Source organism: Malaclemys terrapin, chromosome 1 (genome assembly GCF_027887155.1).
Source record: "Malaclemys terrapin pileata isolate rMalTer1 chromosome 1, rMalTer1.hap1, whole genome shotgun sequence".
NCBI classification, from domain to species: Eukaryota; Metazoa; Chordata; order Testudines; family Emydidae; genus Malaclemys; species Malaclemys terrapin.
In genome coordinates this window covers 230,484,343-230,501,152 of record NC_071505.1, presented here as the reverse complement: position 1 = coordinate 230,501,152, position 16,810 = coordinate 230,484,343, and the positions used below count along the sequence as shown (strand labels likewise).

The 16,810-nt window shown below is 39.8% G+C and overlaps 1 protein-coding gene across 2 annotated transcripts in view; it reads left to right on the top strand.

The window, feature by feature from the left end:
- LOC128825879 (cohesin subunit SA-2-like) overlaps nt 1–16,810 on the top strand; it is a 92,772-nt gene that overhangs the window by 19,558 nt on the left and 56,404 nt on the right. The window contains exons 7-14 of one of the 2 annotated variants that reach the window (XM_054008737.1): nt 96–172; nt 2,388–2,459; nt 4,737–4,941; nt 6,875–7,026; nt 8,459–8,532; nt 9,184–9,307; nt 15,057–15,155; nt 16,576–16,655. In XM_054008737.1, coding sequence (XP_053864712.1) covers nt 96–172; nt 2,388–2,459; nt 4,737–4,941; nt 6,875–7,026; nt 8,459–8,532; nt 9,184–9,307; nt 15,057–15,155; nt 16,576–16,655 — 883 coding nt within the window. Of the gene's footprint in view, nt 1–95; nt 173–2,387; nt 2,460–4,736; nt 4,942–6,874; nt 7,036–8,458; nt 8,533–9,183; nt 9,308–15,056; nt 15,156–16,575; nt 16,656–16,810 lie in introns of both variants that reach the window. The other variant, XM_054008729.1, reaches the window with a different exon arrangement.

Here is a 16,810-nt window from a genome sequence, read left to right as displayed (position 1 = left end):
CTATACTACTGACTTTATTATTTTTGAAATTTTAATATATGGTATGGTAAAGTATTTCCATTTAATTACCAAATATTTCAATTTCATCTATCTAGGAATGGTGACAGCTGAGATGTTCCAAAGTTTGTGCAACAATGATGTAATGCAAAAAATGACGGAGACATTTGATGAGGTAATTGCAACATGAAATGATGGCTTCATATGGCTCATTTAAATAAGCAATAGCTATTAATATGAAAATTGGATAATACTGTTAGTTTTCTAGTACCTCTCTCTCGCTCATTGAAGCCTACATTCCCTCTTTCTTCCCCTGTAGGAAAGGTTTTATGCACATCTGGAATGAGAAGCAGTCGCTGAAACAGAGAGTATTCCTGTCTTCAGTGTTTTCATAATGCTTCCCTGCATCCTTCCCAAGTCTTGCATCTAGCTCGTCTTCAATAAAAATAAATAAATTGGGGGCATAGTATTTTTCCTCTTAAGATGTTCTAATAATGATAAATACAGTCTGGCATGGCTGCGGGTAACATGATGCTTTGGTACCTTGTTGATAGGTGCCTTTAAAAATACATAATGTGGATGGATGGGGAGCTGTTGATACTAGTTGTCATTTGGAACTTAAACTGTTTTCCCTTCCCATTTTGTTGATATCAATTTACATTGCTGTTCTTTTGATGTGAGAGCAATAATAATATGCATTAATGATGTCCGATCATGGTCCAGAGAGGATATTTTATTCCCTGAAGTTTATTAGAAAACTGTATCTTTAAAGTGCCACCTTCACCCCTCACTCTTGCCTGGCTAATGAGGCCAACCTCCACTCTCTTTTGCCGCTTATCTCACAGTCCTCTGAGTGCCTTTTTCCATGCTTGCTCTCTGAGTTAGTTTGCCACCCTCATCTTATTCGTATCCCTCCTTAAGCCCGTGCTCTGAGATACCAGTAAATTGAAAAGTCTGACTTTATCCATCTTGGATTTGAGATCTTTTACTGTCCTGGAGTGAATACTGTGCTTTACTTCATAATGACCCTGATCTGGCAAACACCTAGGCCATGCCTACAAGAGGAACACTTTACCAGCACAGGAATACCAGTATTCTGTACTGTCAGAACACTCCTAGTTTGGTGCAGCTATACTAGCAAAGCTGCACTTTGCTCTAATATAGTAATTCCCACCCCCCCTCGGGTGAAACAAGCTATACTAGTAAAAGCTTTTCATTCTAGCAACATCTATGACAGAGCGACAAAGAGTCCTGTGGCACCTTATAGACTAACAGACGTATTGGAGCATAAGCTTTCATGGGTGAATACCCACTTCATCAGACCGCATGGCAGAAGCTTCTGCTGGCACAGCTGTATTGGGGAATCACACTTCTTCATGCCCCTGACTGACATAGCTATGCCATGTGAAGTCTGTAGTGTTCCCATGGCATTACACGTATGTTTATCTTTGCTACCTTGAGTAGTCCCATTGAAATGGAGAAAAGATTTCAACATGATAACACATCTGAGGACGAGGACAATGTTAAGCAGTTTGTTAAATGACTGAAATGATGGGACTATTAATGATAGTAAAGTTAAGCATGTGAGCAAGTGTTTGCAGGATTAGGGCCAAAATGCTCACTTTCTCTTGCCAGCAAAGTGCTCAGGGGGCTGCCCAGCAACTTCAAAATACAATGTGATTGAAAACATTAAAACAAGTTTAAACCATTTTAGATCCACCACGGATGTGCTTTTCAGCGCAATTTGAAATGCACAGTAATCAATGAGGGTTTTGCCTTGTCTAAAGGACATTGGAATCCAGAGTGTGGTGAATTTTCAAAATATAATTTAGCTATATTTTTAAAGATGATAATCCCCAAAGAATGCCTAAATTCATGTGAAACTGGGTTTGATTAAGCTGTTAGGTTTTTGAAATATGGCTTGCCCTGACTTGAAAACGTGAACATATTTGCCTACCCTTGAATTGGGACATTTCCTGGGGGTCAGCTATTTCACAATAGCGAATAACTGAATGTTGCAGATTGATACATATTTAAATTTCTAAGGGAGAAGCAGATGCTGTCTCTCAGAATAAACAGTAAAGATTATAGCTTGCACACTTCAGTACATGATGTTTAAATGAAACTTGGCACTAACTACTTGTTATTACAAGAGTACCAGTTTTTAGATGAAAACTGCATATGTCTTTTACTGAAGTACACATTGGTTTTAGCTAAAAACAAGCCAAATAAAAGGGGATTAGATTGTGTGCATGTGTGTATACAGTCTCAAGTTTAAATGACATCTTAAAACATGATACACAATTAGTACTTTTATGTATGTAAAATCTTTCAGAATCACTTCTTCAGTTTCATCAGAAGCTTTTATAATGTTGTCTCTTGCATTCTAGGAAACAGGATTGCAATACAAGAAATTTATGGCCTATCCCTGGATTCTGACTGTTACTTGGCCAGTGGACATGGTAAATAGCTGCATTTCTTGAATATCCTGGAAGTAAAGATTTCAAATGCTGCATATATGTGAAAATTGTACTTAATGGTGCAGTCCAATGGTACAGTGGGGAAAATCAAGTGCAGTAGTGTTGGCTGTGTGACTAGCATTGCTTTAAATAAATAAATGTTCTTGATGTATGATGGACCCCATTTATCAAGAACCTGAGCACACAATGGCTTTACAAGAGTTGAAAATGCTCATTACCTTGCAGGATTGAGCCCTATGTGAGATACAGTAGGCATATGGTGTTCAAACATCTGTTTGAATGGAATGTGTCGATCTAGAACAGTATCCAACTGTGCTTTCTTCCATCATCCCACTAGCCTACTTGGCTTTCCTTATGTGTGTGTTTTCCCCAGGCACACCCTTAAAAAAAATATTTTCTTTAGATAATATTTTGGAAGGGCCAGTATCAAGTGAAATTTGGCTCAAAGTTTAGGTTTTGTTAAAATAATCCTTTACAAAATTAAAGACAAATAGAGATTTCTGCAACTTTAAAAAGAAAATTGCAGTAGGATGTATAAAAACAAAAACTATTTATCTTTGATGTTCGATATCAGAAATAGCTTGCAGCATTGTGCTATATATATTGTTGTAATGTGCCCATTGCCATAGTGAGGTGTACACAGATATTAGCAATTCCATCCCAAAGGACCAGGCCCTCCATCATCTGTGCCTCTTTCTTAGAATTGGTTTTCTTGTTATGTCTCCAGGAAAGATGGGTGTTCAAGGAAGGCTTGCATGCACTGTATGCAGAAAGTCTTACATTGTATCCTAACCATGGCATGATTTGTGTTTCTCTGCTCTGCAATGGTAGAGTTCCATAATAGATTGCCATACCCCTGTGAGTTTTACTCTCAATTAGCCACAGTGTCCCTCTTGACTGCAGCTATCTACTGGATTGTGGGAAGAAGTGAATGTTACACCCTGTACCCCATGTGACACCCACGTTCATCACTTTTATAGGGTTATGATATATTGTGTACAAAGTATGCCCTATGAGGTATAATTTGAACATTTATAATCTGCTGAATATTATTATCCTGTTGAAATGTGTATAAAATTGAGATTTTGCTCTATGATTGTTACTGAAATATGTTGTTGTTCTGGGTAACGCCCACAAACCATTTTCTCAGAGACAAAGACCCACTGGCACACCAGCAAGCTGTTAAAAAGCTCTGACCTACTTAACTGGCCATTCACCAGCTGGGGAGAAGGTATAAACAAGAAACTTACATTTCATCCCAGAGATGGTACAAATCTCAAATACACAGGGGACTGTGTGTCTACACCCCGGAGGGGGGAAAAGGGGTAAATCCTCAAAGAGAGGAGGATATAAAAATAAGAGACAGTGACCTCCACATCACCTCTTCCCCTCCATTTCGACTGGTGGTAGCTAGATCACTTGAAAGACAAAAGAAGCATCATTGAACTGGGGGAGTGGTTCTGGCCGGGTTTTTATTTAGCCATTATAGACTGCTGTAAGCTTGTGGTGAGAGAAATTCCTTTTTTGCCTTTAAACCTATTAGCCTTGGTAACGTTTAGGAATTTTATTGTGTGTTTATTCTTTTTTCTTTTGTAACCAATTCTGACTTCTAGGCCTTATCACTTGTAATCGCTTAAAATCTCTTTCTCTAGTTCATAAACTTGTTTTATTGTTTTATCTAAACCAGTGCGTTTTGGTTGAAGTGTTTTGAAATTTCTATTTAGGTCAACAAGGTTGGTGCGTAATCATTACCCAGTGTTGGAATGACAAACTATCTATGATCTTGTATTGTCCAGGAGGCTACTGAGCAGTACAAGACACACATTTTGGGGGATCAAGGCTGGGACTGGGCTTTCATGTATTCATCTGGGAGTGATTTTACATGTGAGTGGGTATGTGTGAGCAGAGCCTGGAGGGGTTGCTGTTCACCAGCAAAGCGGTGTAAAAGGCATCCCAGGCTGGAGAGCTAAATGGACACAGAAGTCCAGCAGTTCAGATTGCACTCTGGGGAATGTCACAGTGAGTTCTAAGATGGTCAGGCTGCAGCCCATTGATGGTGGTAAAGGTTAGCATCAGGACTTTCTAGAACATGAGTAACTCCATGTGGCACTGATGAGACTCTCACTTGAAACCAAACTGAAATTTGGACATGTTTCTTCACTGTTTCAGGTGGGAGAAATGCAGGTAGTAAACAAGCAGCACAAATGAAAAGTAAATGAGACATTCAGTTTTTATAATTATTTTTTCCTTCTAATAAAGGACAATGGAGACTATCCACTCATCAAAGCGGGACCCTACTGGAAGAAATTCAAGGCCAATTTCTGTGAGTTCACTGCAGTGTTAATCCAGCAGTGCCAGTACAGCATCCTCTATGATAGTTACTTGATGGACACAGTCATCTCACTGCTTACAGGGCTAGCAGACTCCAGGGTCAGAGCATTCAGGCACACCAGCACTTTAGCAGGTAAATACAACTCACGTTGCTGTCACAGTTTTCATCAGAGACTGTGGATTTTGGTGACTCGTGTGTTTACAAAACTGATCAAACGTAAAAAGGACTGCAAGCGTTGCAAGGCAGGAATTGTCTTCCTTTGTACATTAACAGTGCTTAGCACATTATGGATGCTACGGTAGTATTAATAACCTCTTTCTGCATATATGTGTTGTTAGAGGGCTTTCCCTTCACCCTCTCCCTTGGTAGTTGTCACGCAGACAGAAAGCAGAAGACGAGAAGTCCGAGGTGCAGGCAATGCGATGTTTATTGGGGTTAGTTCCAAGCAAGCATATCCATAACGCTACACGCTGGCAGTGTCTGTTTCCCAGTGTTCCATTCCCAGCTCTGACACCGCAGAGCATTTACCCCGTGTCCCCCTTCCCAGCTCTGACGCTGCAGATCCTTGCCTGTGTCTCATTCCCATTCCCTATTCCCACCTCCTCCTCCTTAGCAGGCCCAAATATACCTGCAGTGCATGCCCACAGACCACCCCTTACAATTTATGGTAATGTGCCATTTGGGGGGGGGTCGCGGGTCTGTGGTCTTCATCCCACCTCTTTTGTATCCCATGGGAGGGGTGAGGAGTGAGGTTGTGCTACGGTCAGGGACAGGCATTTCTTTTGTCTTTTAGTGTTTTAAACCTTCCCCCCCAATCCCCTTTGCCCCTCCCGACTGGTTGCGTAACCTTGCCTTAAAATAGGGATTTAAACAATCTTAAAAGTGTGCTCTCGAGTAACACTTTAACTGCTCTTATCTGTTCCCATTGTACTAACAAACCCATCTGATTAGGTAAAAGCAACATACACAGTCTTTGTCCTTTGTTTACACATATTAGTATAAAATATAAGAATATTAAAGATCAAACCCAAAATTCTATCCAAGTCTAACAAACGAGCCTATATACTAGCATGTAATTTGGAAGCATTGGACATGGTAGGTACCTTGTTGGCATTAAGAAAAGCACAGATATTTAAAATACGTTCAAGGGTATCTCTGGCACCCCAAAATTCTTGTTTGAAGAGGAAGCTTGGAATGTAGATGATCTGTAAAGTAGATTAGTTACATTTTAATATTTAGCAAAATCTTTTGTAACAGCTGAGATAATTAACTTCAGAATTCTGCTGTGTAATGGAAGTTATGCATAAGCAGTAGCTGCTTTTCACTGTTCGTTTTCTGTCACTAATTTTCCTTCCACCCCAACTGAATGAATATAATTAGTATAAAAGGGAGGATCTTAAAACTTATGAGGCCTGTCCTAAGAAACGTGTCATTCAAGAGGTTTTTTATGATACCCCTACTAAAATGAATACCTTTGTGGCTTGCATATCACGCACAGCATGACAGTATCTAAGTGAGTTTATACTTTTAAAAAAGACAACAATTGGTCACAGGACAGCCCTTCCCCCCTTTTTTTGCCTTTGCCATCCCTGCCCACTGACAAATGGAAATCTAGCTGTTGGTCTGAATCAACAAAAGTAGACACACTTTATACTGTTTCATAAAGACCACCAGACTCTGGCTCATGTGGTCTTGAGCTCTTGCACTGATTTCACTATATTTCTTCACATCTGAGGAAGGCACTTATTCTATAGCTCTAGATTGTTGTCCAAAATTAAGGAGGAAATCTGCAACATGCAACATCACCTGGACCAAAGAAGTGTATCACCAGGAGTAGAATAAAACATCTTCTGATAACCCTTTTGTTTCAAAACCAAGTAGTAAATTTAAATGAAATATTACCCCAACATCTGTCTTTTTGCTGCTCTTACCTTGGATTGTGATCTTACAACCTCAGCAGGGTTGGGGTTGACCAGTACACTTGTGTTTTTTAACATGTTGAATATACTTTATAATGTGTACCACTGAGCTAAGGCTTGCTTACTTGGTTTCTTTTCCTTTTCAGCGGTGAAGCTTCTGACAGCACTTGTAAGAGTAAATCTAAATCTTGATGTCAGCAAATGTAACGCTCAGAGGCTGTATCAAGTGGAGAAGAACAGGATTTCTGTCAAGAGGGCCAATCAGAGACTGGACCAATTAGAGAGAAAAAGGAAAGAAGTGGGTCAGGTTTGTTATTTGGGATGGGTGAAGATGTAGTAATAGAGGTGGCTCTTTTCTGGCTTCTGACTTACACATGTTTTTCTGACACTTTTGAAATAGGGGGAGGTGATATTTGCTAAGCATCATCAGTGATAGCTTGCAAAGCAGTTCTCACTTACCAGGTTCAGTGCTACACTGACAAGCACTCCATGCCGCACACAACTGATCTGCATATTACTACTTGCTGTAGTCATTATGCAGCAGTAGAGTGCATAGTATTCTTTGACGTCTCTGTTTTGATGATAGCCTCTCAAAATTGGGGATGTGGCTAGCTGGTGAATTGGCATCTCTTTTGTCCCCATCTGGTAATTTTTTCATGTCTATTCATACACATGCATGCACACACAAAACTGGGCTCCCACAAACCATGGGCCAAATTCTTTGGTCTTTGCTCAGATTATACTCTGGAATTTGACCAAATATATTGGAATTTGTCACTGTATGAACAAAGGATTCTTAAAATGCCATGTGATGGCAATTTAAACTATGGCTCATCTCTCCCCTGCTGCCCAGACTTCATTATTCCTTCCATGTCACCCAGACAGCCTCTTGTGACTCTCCTACTGTCCATGCAGCATCCTGCACCATGGACAATTATCTTTTAGGTGCTGGCATAGTTTCTTGCTGCACAAATGTGAGAGAGAGTCCCTGCCCCACTGAGCTTGCAACCAAGTACCTCGGATGTCATCTTTGAACTCCCTCATGGGTACAATCGTTGTATTTGTAAGAAGAGGCAAATTGTGAAAGGTGGCTGGGTAGGACAGGAGAGACAGACCAGGGCAAGTGTTAGCTTCCTGATCCCGGTCTCTTGGGCAAATCAGAGGGAAGGTGGGGTGGGATGTGAAGTTACTTGTCACCTTCATAGTATCTTTATTAAACAGAAATGATAGATTATGACTAAATGATCTATTGTCTCTGAAGACCTCTACCAAGTTTTCAGGGCCTGGTCAAGCTGCACACTGGACTACTTCATCCAGAGGTGTTCTGGGGGTTTCCCAGCTTCTGACTTTTCTTCTACAACATGTCCACGTGTATTACAAAGACAACTTAGACCTACACATGCAAACTAGTTGTGTAATGGCATGTATTATTCCTTCTGTGTATTGCTAGAACAAGGTTCTTTCCCTCAACCAATATATTATGTGAAGTGTCTTAGTACTTGGATTCATAGTTGAAATCCAATGACATTTCTTTTTGATGTAGTTGCGCCAAATCAAATCCCTAATGTAGACAGGCTCATTTTTTTTGTACTGATGAATTGTGAAAACATTAGGGGTTTGCACCCAGTTTAACAAAGTGAATGTGGTTAACTTGGTATGAATTTCCTGTAATATAAAGGGGATTTGTCATATTCCATACTTGGAATGTTCAATTTTTTTGGTATTTTCAGTATGAACAGAAACCGCTGGAAATAGAAAATATGATGAATGCTATTTTCAAAGGGACATTCTTACAGAGATATCGGTAAGAATATTTATCATTCATATGCTTTTGAAATAGCACCCACAGGCCTTAATCAAGACTGGACTCCAGTGTGCTGCATATTGTACTAACACATAGGAGCCCACTGTCCCTTCTCTGATGAGTTGAAAATCTAACTTCCCTCGCTGAAAAAGAATAGAAAGGAATAAAAATAAGTCTGTACAGTGTACATGCATCCCATAAGAAAATCTCATGCAAAGTGTCCAGGTTAAAATCAAGATGAATATCCAAGGGTCAGTTAAATTTGTTCTGAAAAAGCACATAATACTGAATTATTTGAAAGAACCCACCTAGGCTTAGAAAGTAACCCCCTCATTATGTACGCTCATTCTCCACTGCTTTGTTTGCTTCTTCCCCCTGGCTACAGAGTAATGAGTTTATGGGAGAAAGACCTTCCAGACCCTCAAAATAATGGTAATATGGAACTTGTGTAGTTAACACTAACAAATTCTTTGTAGGGGTTTTGTAGATTAAAGACATGTTTAAAAGTTACTGAATGGATACTTAAGATGCTACTCAGGATTGCATGTATATCTGCAACTCTTGATCTCTTGCTGGGAAAAGCAAATAATTAACCTGATATCTTTTGGGTATTTATAAATGTGTTTATAACACAGTTTTGTAATTTTACAGTGATGTGATTCCTGAGATCCGGGCTATCTGCATTGAAGAAATTGGCAGCTGGATGAAAATGTACCCTGATACATTCTTAAATGATAGTTACTTGAAATATATTGGATGGATGCTATATGATAAGGTGAGGATTTTCTCCTCCTCCTGCCTTTATCTCCCATAGAAGGAAAGTTAGTTCAAGATTTTTAAAATTATTCTAAAAGTTAAAACAATTTAGAGTTGTATATTCTTACATGGACAAAAAGTCTCCCCTCCTCCAATACTATGTTTTGTTTTAAAACTCATCTTACAGCACTAAGTAATAGAGAGCACTTACTTTTATCCATCCTAAGCACAAAGCTTTGCGGCACTGATCCATGGTGTGTGTGTGTGTATGTAGAGCTTTGCTGGATGTATATGTATGTGACCTCGAGCAATGTTTTACTTTATTGGGTAGATTGACTTTGAAACCTATCCTTGCAAAATGGTGACATGGAATACATCCTCTATGAGTATGTACAATTTTAGAGGTAGGGTAAAATGTCTTAAGATTGACAATTGTTACTTTGTTAAATTATATTATTTCATAGAGAGGGACAATAATACTCTTTATTTCTGAACTGGAAAACAAGTGGCGCTATAAGAACATTTGGAGAATATTATTTAAAATCTCAACTATTTTGTGTTAGTTCCGTTTCTTTTAATGACCTCTTATATTCTTAAAATCTTCCAAATAATCTTTTCTTTCTCCCTCACCCTCAAGGCTTTTGTCCTCTTCTGTTTAGCAGTTTTCCTGTTTTAGAGCAGAGATGAACTTAGTATGTCTAACTTTTTATAAAGTTAATCTGTAAACATATTTTTCTCAAATTTACCAGTGTGTGCTTAATAGCCGGCAGAGGCAGTATTTGCTGTGAATGGTTTATTACTGGGAATAGTACTTTGCTTTTGTAGGGCATCTTTTAAAATAAATAAAATGAGTTTATATATCTGCTGTATAAATGCCAGAACGTCTTTTCTTTTGCATCAGGATTATATACGATGACGCATAATTCTTTGAATAGAATTTTAGTTAACTGCAAAGCCAGCAGAGGGCGCACAAATCACGTTGTTTGTGTTTCATGCTATAACTATACAAGCAGTGGTTAAACGTCTTTCAATAATAACCCCCTCTCCCACAAAGACTTTTAGGGCACATTTAAATTGCAGGATTCTTTTGGCAGCATGTAGTATACATACCCACATGACCCCTCTCCCATGGATATACACAGCAGAGTGAGTAAATGGTGAGACATGGAATAAGTCAGTAGAATAAAGATGTGCCTGAAGGGTGTGGGTATGAAGCCGAGTACGTGTCCTACGCATTTGCTACTGGCCCAAGTTGTGCCTTCCATTTACACTGCTTTTTCAGCAGAGTAGTGTTCTGCTGCTGCAGCCTTTCTCCTCCTCCGTAAAAGACTCTGGTAGTGGGGAAAGGCTATGTCAGCTCCCTGCTGCTGAAGCCCTGCTCCACGGAGAGGCAGGGGGGCAGTGGGGAAAAGGCTCAGCCTTTCCTCATCGCCTCCCCCCCGCCAAAGCCTTTCCTCACCGTAGTGAAAGGCTCTGGCAGCGGGGAGCAGCTGAAGCCTTTCCCTGCTGCCTCCCCTCTGCTGGAGCCTTCCTTTGATGTGTAGCAACACACTGCAGTGTGGACATTTTCCACTGTGGCGTGTAGCTAGATGTGTGCTACAGGGCACTGAAAGTAGTATGTAGTATAGGTGTAGCCATAGAGTCTAGAGACGTTTCTTAGATCAGATCATAGCAACTTTTTAAGGTATGGCCAGTTGAGAGATCTTTCAAATTACAAAAATAGAATTTCCATTTTTTCCTTAGAATATGTGACATTGGTATCAGTGGAGTACAATATGAAAATTATAGAAATGTGATGTTTTTGAAGAGCACACAACCCATCTGCTGTCTTTTACCGGAGACTGGAAACAGCTGCTTTAAAAAAAAAAAAGAAAATGCTTGTTAACTGGAAGCAATCACTGCAGCAAAAACTAAGTGAGATAAAATGAGAAGGCCTTTGGATTTTATCTCCATCCAGTTGACTATTTACAATACCAATATTGCATTGCGGTACTGGCTTTAAAAAACATACTGCAAGCTATTCCTTCCCATTTTTGTGGGGGAGGGTGTACCCAGATCAGTGTCATTTGGGAATATAGTTCCAGAGGCATTTGCCAAATAATTTTAGGGCCCAAATTTGAGCAACCACAAAATTGTTTTCAACTATAGGAAAATGTAGCCCAGATAACCTGTGGCATTCTAAGTATAGACCAAACTCAGTCAGTCATTGGGAGGCTGAAAAAAAAGGTTTAAACGCTTATTTGGTCTTCAAAGACTTAGTTAAATGTTATGACTTATTTTACCCTTATGATACCATTTGACATGACATATATTTATAATGCAGACTTAATGCTGGCATAGAAGATGTTTCCCAGGCCCAACTGGATGCTCCAAATCCATTCCTCTTAGTGGTGCCGAGTTCAAAATAAAAAAATGAAAAGTCTGTCTATGTCCCAGTAAGAATTGTGAAACAATGTCCCAAAGGTGTACTTTTCTGCTGGAACAACTTCAGTAGTTAATTATTTCTAGAAGACAGGAATAAATGTTGCTTTTTAATACTAAATACAAAGTATAATGCAAAATCTGGCAACAGCATTCAATAACCATAACTATACAGTTAACCCCCTTCCTAAAGAACTATCAGCCCATTTCTCAAACTTGAGCATCTAATTGTGCATTTTGACACTTAGAGTGGCGCTTTGATGCCTACAGTGGATGTTTGGCTACCTACGTATTGATCTGAGCAATTAGATGTGGAAGAAAAGAAAGGGTCAGGGAAAAAAAATCCTCTGGGAGGTGAGAGGGATGGAGGCAGAAAAATTGAGATGAGCAGAGGTGGGGTAGGTGAAAGGAGTAGAAAGGATTACTGATTTTCTAAGGAAAATAAAAGGTGTACTATATACACACACGCTTGGGACATTCACATGTGTCAGCCTCGCTTTTGAGTTGTGTAGGGAGTTGTGTGACGCTTTTATTTCTAGAATGTAGCATTTTCATTAGAAAAAAAATTACAAAAATCTAACTCTCTTGGAACAAAATGTGTTCACATTGCAGAAGAAAAGATTCAAGAATAAAATCAGTCTTGTGAGCCTTGCAAAACTAATTTGAGATCCACTACTGGAAGATGCTAGAGAAGTGCTAAGTAGGTAGATTCCCTGTGTACTGAGGAAGAAACTGAAGCACAGAGATGAAATGATTCTCTTGCAGCTTTTCAAGGAAAATGTGGCAGAGGTGGGAAAAGAGCCCAGATCTCCTCCTGACATCAAGTCCTGGGAACTAACCACAAGATCATCCTTCTGCTGTCTAATTTCAAATTAGTTTGAGAAGTTGTTCGTGAAAGGACATCTGTGCGGTTTGACCATCCTTCTATGGAAACTGCCCCCCAGATGTCATGACAGTTCACATGTACATCCTGCAACAGTGTCTCTGTAAAACTAGCATCTTCTTATTCAACATATCTACTCCCTGCATGTATTCTGAGTCCTATTCTCTGACTTCTCTGAAAATAAAAGTGTTTTACTTTGGCAGTGCTGTGGGGAGAGTGAGCTGGGTTCTTTTCACAGATCAGCAGTATTTTAAACTACCGTAAGTTCCTGTTGCAGAATCAGAGAGACTAGAATGGTGATTCTGGTGAGGGAAAAGAAAAGAGGGCTTTATTTGTAGCAAAAAGCTGCTGAGGTCATTTGGGAAGAATTTTAAATAATGGAAAAAGCAGTGGGGGATGGGTAAACACTCACTCTAAGGAACAGGAAAATGGGGCAGGAAATGTGGCTTAAAACAAAGACGAGAAATGTAAAGAAGACGATAAAAATAATGGTAGTTGAGGTAAATGGATTGTTCACTCTTAGTCCCTAGATGTAGTTTCCTTAACACACAAAATACATATAGGGTTAAGACTGAGAGATTTGAGGTGGGAAGGGAGATTAGGAAAGGCAGGTGGAATTAACTTTTCCTATCTGCAGACCTATGCTCAAATATTGCCTGACTGACAAGTGCAAATGACGATGATTTTCCTCTGCTCCAGTTGATATCTGACCATTTGACTCAACCAGCGCAACTTAAATGTAGCACAGATGTAGTCTCTATTCAGGATTACAGCCCAGGAATGGAATAGTGTGGGGTGGCTCAAGCCAGGATTGAGGTACAGTGGTTTTGCTGAGTGTGTTTATAAATTTGCACAGCTCTTGTCTGTGGTATGCCAGGTAGTAGCCAGCGGTAAGTAGTGGTATGCTAGATAGTAGTCAGCGGTAAGTAACAAGTTTGAGCTCTCATCCTGCAAGAAGCTTCAACAGGTGCAGCAGTCCACCTGTGGAAATAGAGCCTTAAATTTTAAAGAGATGAGCAAAGTTCAAGAAATGTGCCCGATGAATGTGAAGGTACAGAAGGATAAATTAGACAATTTGAAAATCAGTGTCTGTATTCTTTGGTGATCTTTCATTTTATATTTCTAACTAAAGAGCACCTTACACAGACTCATTAGTCAAAGCCTGCTGCTGCATGACATCGTTTGCGTTCCGTCTTAAGCAGGAGAATGGGAAGTTTGCAGTAATGGATAGCCTCTTTGCAGGAGATCTGCACTGCTTGGGTTTCTTTTATTTTCCTGCCATGTTAGAGGGAGAAATGAAAAACAAAAAAAAAAAGAATATGAAGGAGATGATAGTGAATACAAGGCTGTAATTTATTGCAGGAGCTCTGCAGATACCCTTTGCCATGAGAGTTCAGCAGAGCTCAGTGAGTTCTGCTTTAGAGCCCCAGAATGACTGTCTTTTAATATTCTTAAAGGTTTTGACCTTTTAAAGTTGCAGCATTACACTTGAGGCATTTCAAAGTCCAGGAAAAGGGCACTCTTTTTGTAGAACCATTGTGAATAGTAGTATTGGCTTACAGAGAAACAAATGAGGTAAATCTTTATAAAATCCGTAAATATTTTTGGTATAAACCAACTATATTTGTTAGCCAAACACAGAAGGGAGCCTGAGGACTTGTCTACACTGGAAAATTGTATCATGTTAGAACACGTTTTAACCAACATGCGCTCAGACGTGTCTTAGCACTCAGGGTAGGTAAGGACTGTTGTGTTTACCAACATGTCAGCAGGTTGTGGGAATATACCCTAGGAGGGAATAGAGGGGATTCTAGGATTAGTCACAGCCAGTCGATGTGATGTGTCAAACAGGGCAGCCCTTGGCTACTGTGAGTGTTTTTATCTGACGTAATTTCTCAATGTAGACTTGGCATGAGGGAGTCTAGATGGTGTAACATAAAACCTTCACTGGGTGCCCCAGCGTCAACCCAAACTCCCTCATTCTGACTTAGACTAGTTTAGTATTGTATAACATGCTTACATTTTATCTCTGAATTTGGCCCACTGAGTCTTGGGGCTGTAAGAGACTCTAAGTTGGTTTAACTCATATCTGAGGAAAGTGTTGCAAGAAAAACAAATAGCGGAAGGATATAAGAAGGCCACCCCCAACTTTCACCTTCTGACACCCTGGGCATTGGAATTACATGATCGTGGACTCCTTGCACTCCCACTGGTAATTGGTTGTAAGTTCTGTGGGAGTGTAACATGATCTTAGAGATCACCTCTCAGTTTGGCCCATTGTATGCCATTAGGCATATGTGACATAACTGTAGATCTGTCTGGTAATGGAGATTGAGGCAGTTTTTGCTTTTTCTATCGTAGGCATTTATAGGGCTCCAATTACCATAGGATGACCACCAAATCATCAGTAAATAACATCAATGCCAAAGATTTGTCACTTAGCAGATTCTTCTTTGTCTTATAGCAACCTGAAGTGCGGTTGAAGTGTCTTCTGGGACTGCAAGGAATTTATGACAGAAAAGAGCTGGTATCCAAAATGGATCTCTTTACTAGCAGATTCAAGGTAAATGGAAATACCATTCTCTATTTTTAAAATCTGGTTTGGCTAGCCACACAGGATCTGATATGTTGAGCAGACTTGGCTCTCTGTCCCTTATATGGGCGAGGATTGTTGGGTGGGGGAGTTTGTGGGATGTTGCTCTTCATTCATGAGAACATTCTGTTTTTGCTTTGGCCAATGAACAAAGCTGTGTTGGCAGGCTCTGCAGACAGCCATGTCCAGCCACTTGGCCAGGATTCTTTTGGCAAGGAGTATTGGGCATCCCAAAGCCCCTTGTGTTCCTTTATCCCCCTCAAAACTGGGGTTGTATGTTAGATGTTGAATTGGGTGATTCTGCATAGACTGCTATCAGAATGTACAGTATGACTGTTTTGATCCAGCATGATGCTGTGAACCTTGCAGAAAGATTTCCTATCCCCAGTCTGAATAAGTCAAATGCTAGGCAGTAAATGGATAGCTTTTGAGCATCTGTTGGGTGAGCTGAGCAGAGGCCATTGTGTCCCTAGTACACTGCACTAATCATGTTGTCATGTACAGGCTAGTTCAGGCAGTCAGCACTCTACTTTGTAATGTTACCTTTGGTTGTGATGTCATCAACTGTCACTAGCTAGCCAGGGTTGGGCCTTGTCAGTACTTGGATAAGAAAACCCACGGTGCTGCAGGAAGTGGTATTATGACTCCATAGGTGGCACTCTTTCTTTGGAGGACTGAACCAATGCCCCAATTAGTGCATACTCTTCTGCTGAGGCCTGCAGATACAGTCTTTTGGATGTCATGTAAAACCAAGGACGTGGCTCTTCATAGTAACTAAAAATCCCATGGCACTTTCTGAAAGAGGAGGCTCATAATTCTCATGTTTTAGCCAAGTTTCAATCTGAGTAAATAAATTCTGCCTATCTAAACTCAACCCATATTTTGAACAGTTTTACAGCAGCCCTCTGTACTTCTGCCCTAATCTGTGTAGTATTGCTGTACGTTGTTAAACAGCCACGTGATCCAAAATCTATTTACCTTTTTAGCAGGGTTATGGCTTCCAGAATATTTTCACATTTGAGTAGAGAAATTATTTATGTAACATTGTAACTTAGAATTACCCTGATTTAGCAAATTGTTACTAATTGTCCTTCATTTACAAACAAGTGGCCAATCATTCTTAATTTGTGAGCTGCAGTCAGTTTCTTGTGGAGACACACTTGCATCTACACAAATTTCATATTAGTCAATTAACTCAAATAAAAATGTAACATAATGATGGAACAACTTGGTGGTAAGCAAATTGCCTTATGCCTCTTAGGAAATAGTCATTGCAATACAAAGAAGTCTCTTTGTTACTAGTGGAAATGATCTAACGGTAGCAAAATAAATATTTGTCCAGAACAAAAAGTGTTACATCTTCTTTTTATTGTCATTTTACATCCATTAGGATCGAATTGTGTCCATGACTCTGGACAAGGACCATGAAGTAGCAGTTCAAGCCATGAAACTCTTGATGCTTATGTCACAGTAAATAATTTTTTTTAATGTTCTATATTGTTTTAATGGCAACGAGGCCCAGATGTAACCAGTAGTGGAATCCTCTTATTACTGATGATGTGCTCAGAAACAATTGCCCGCTGCAGGACATGGGTTAAACAGGATAACTGCAAGCTAAAAGTCTA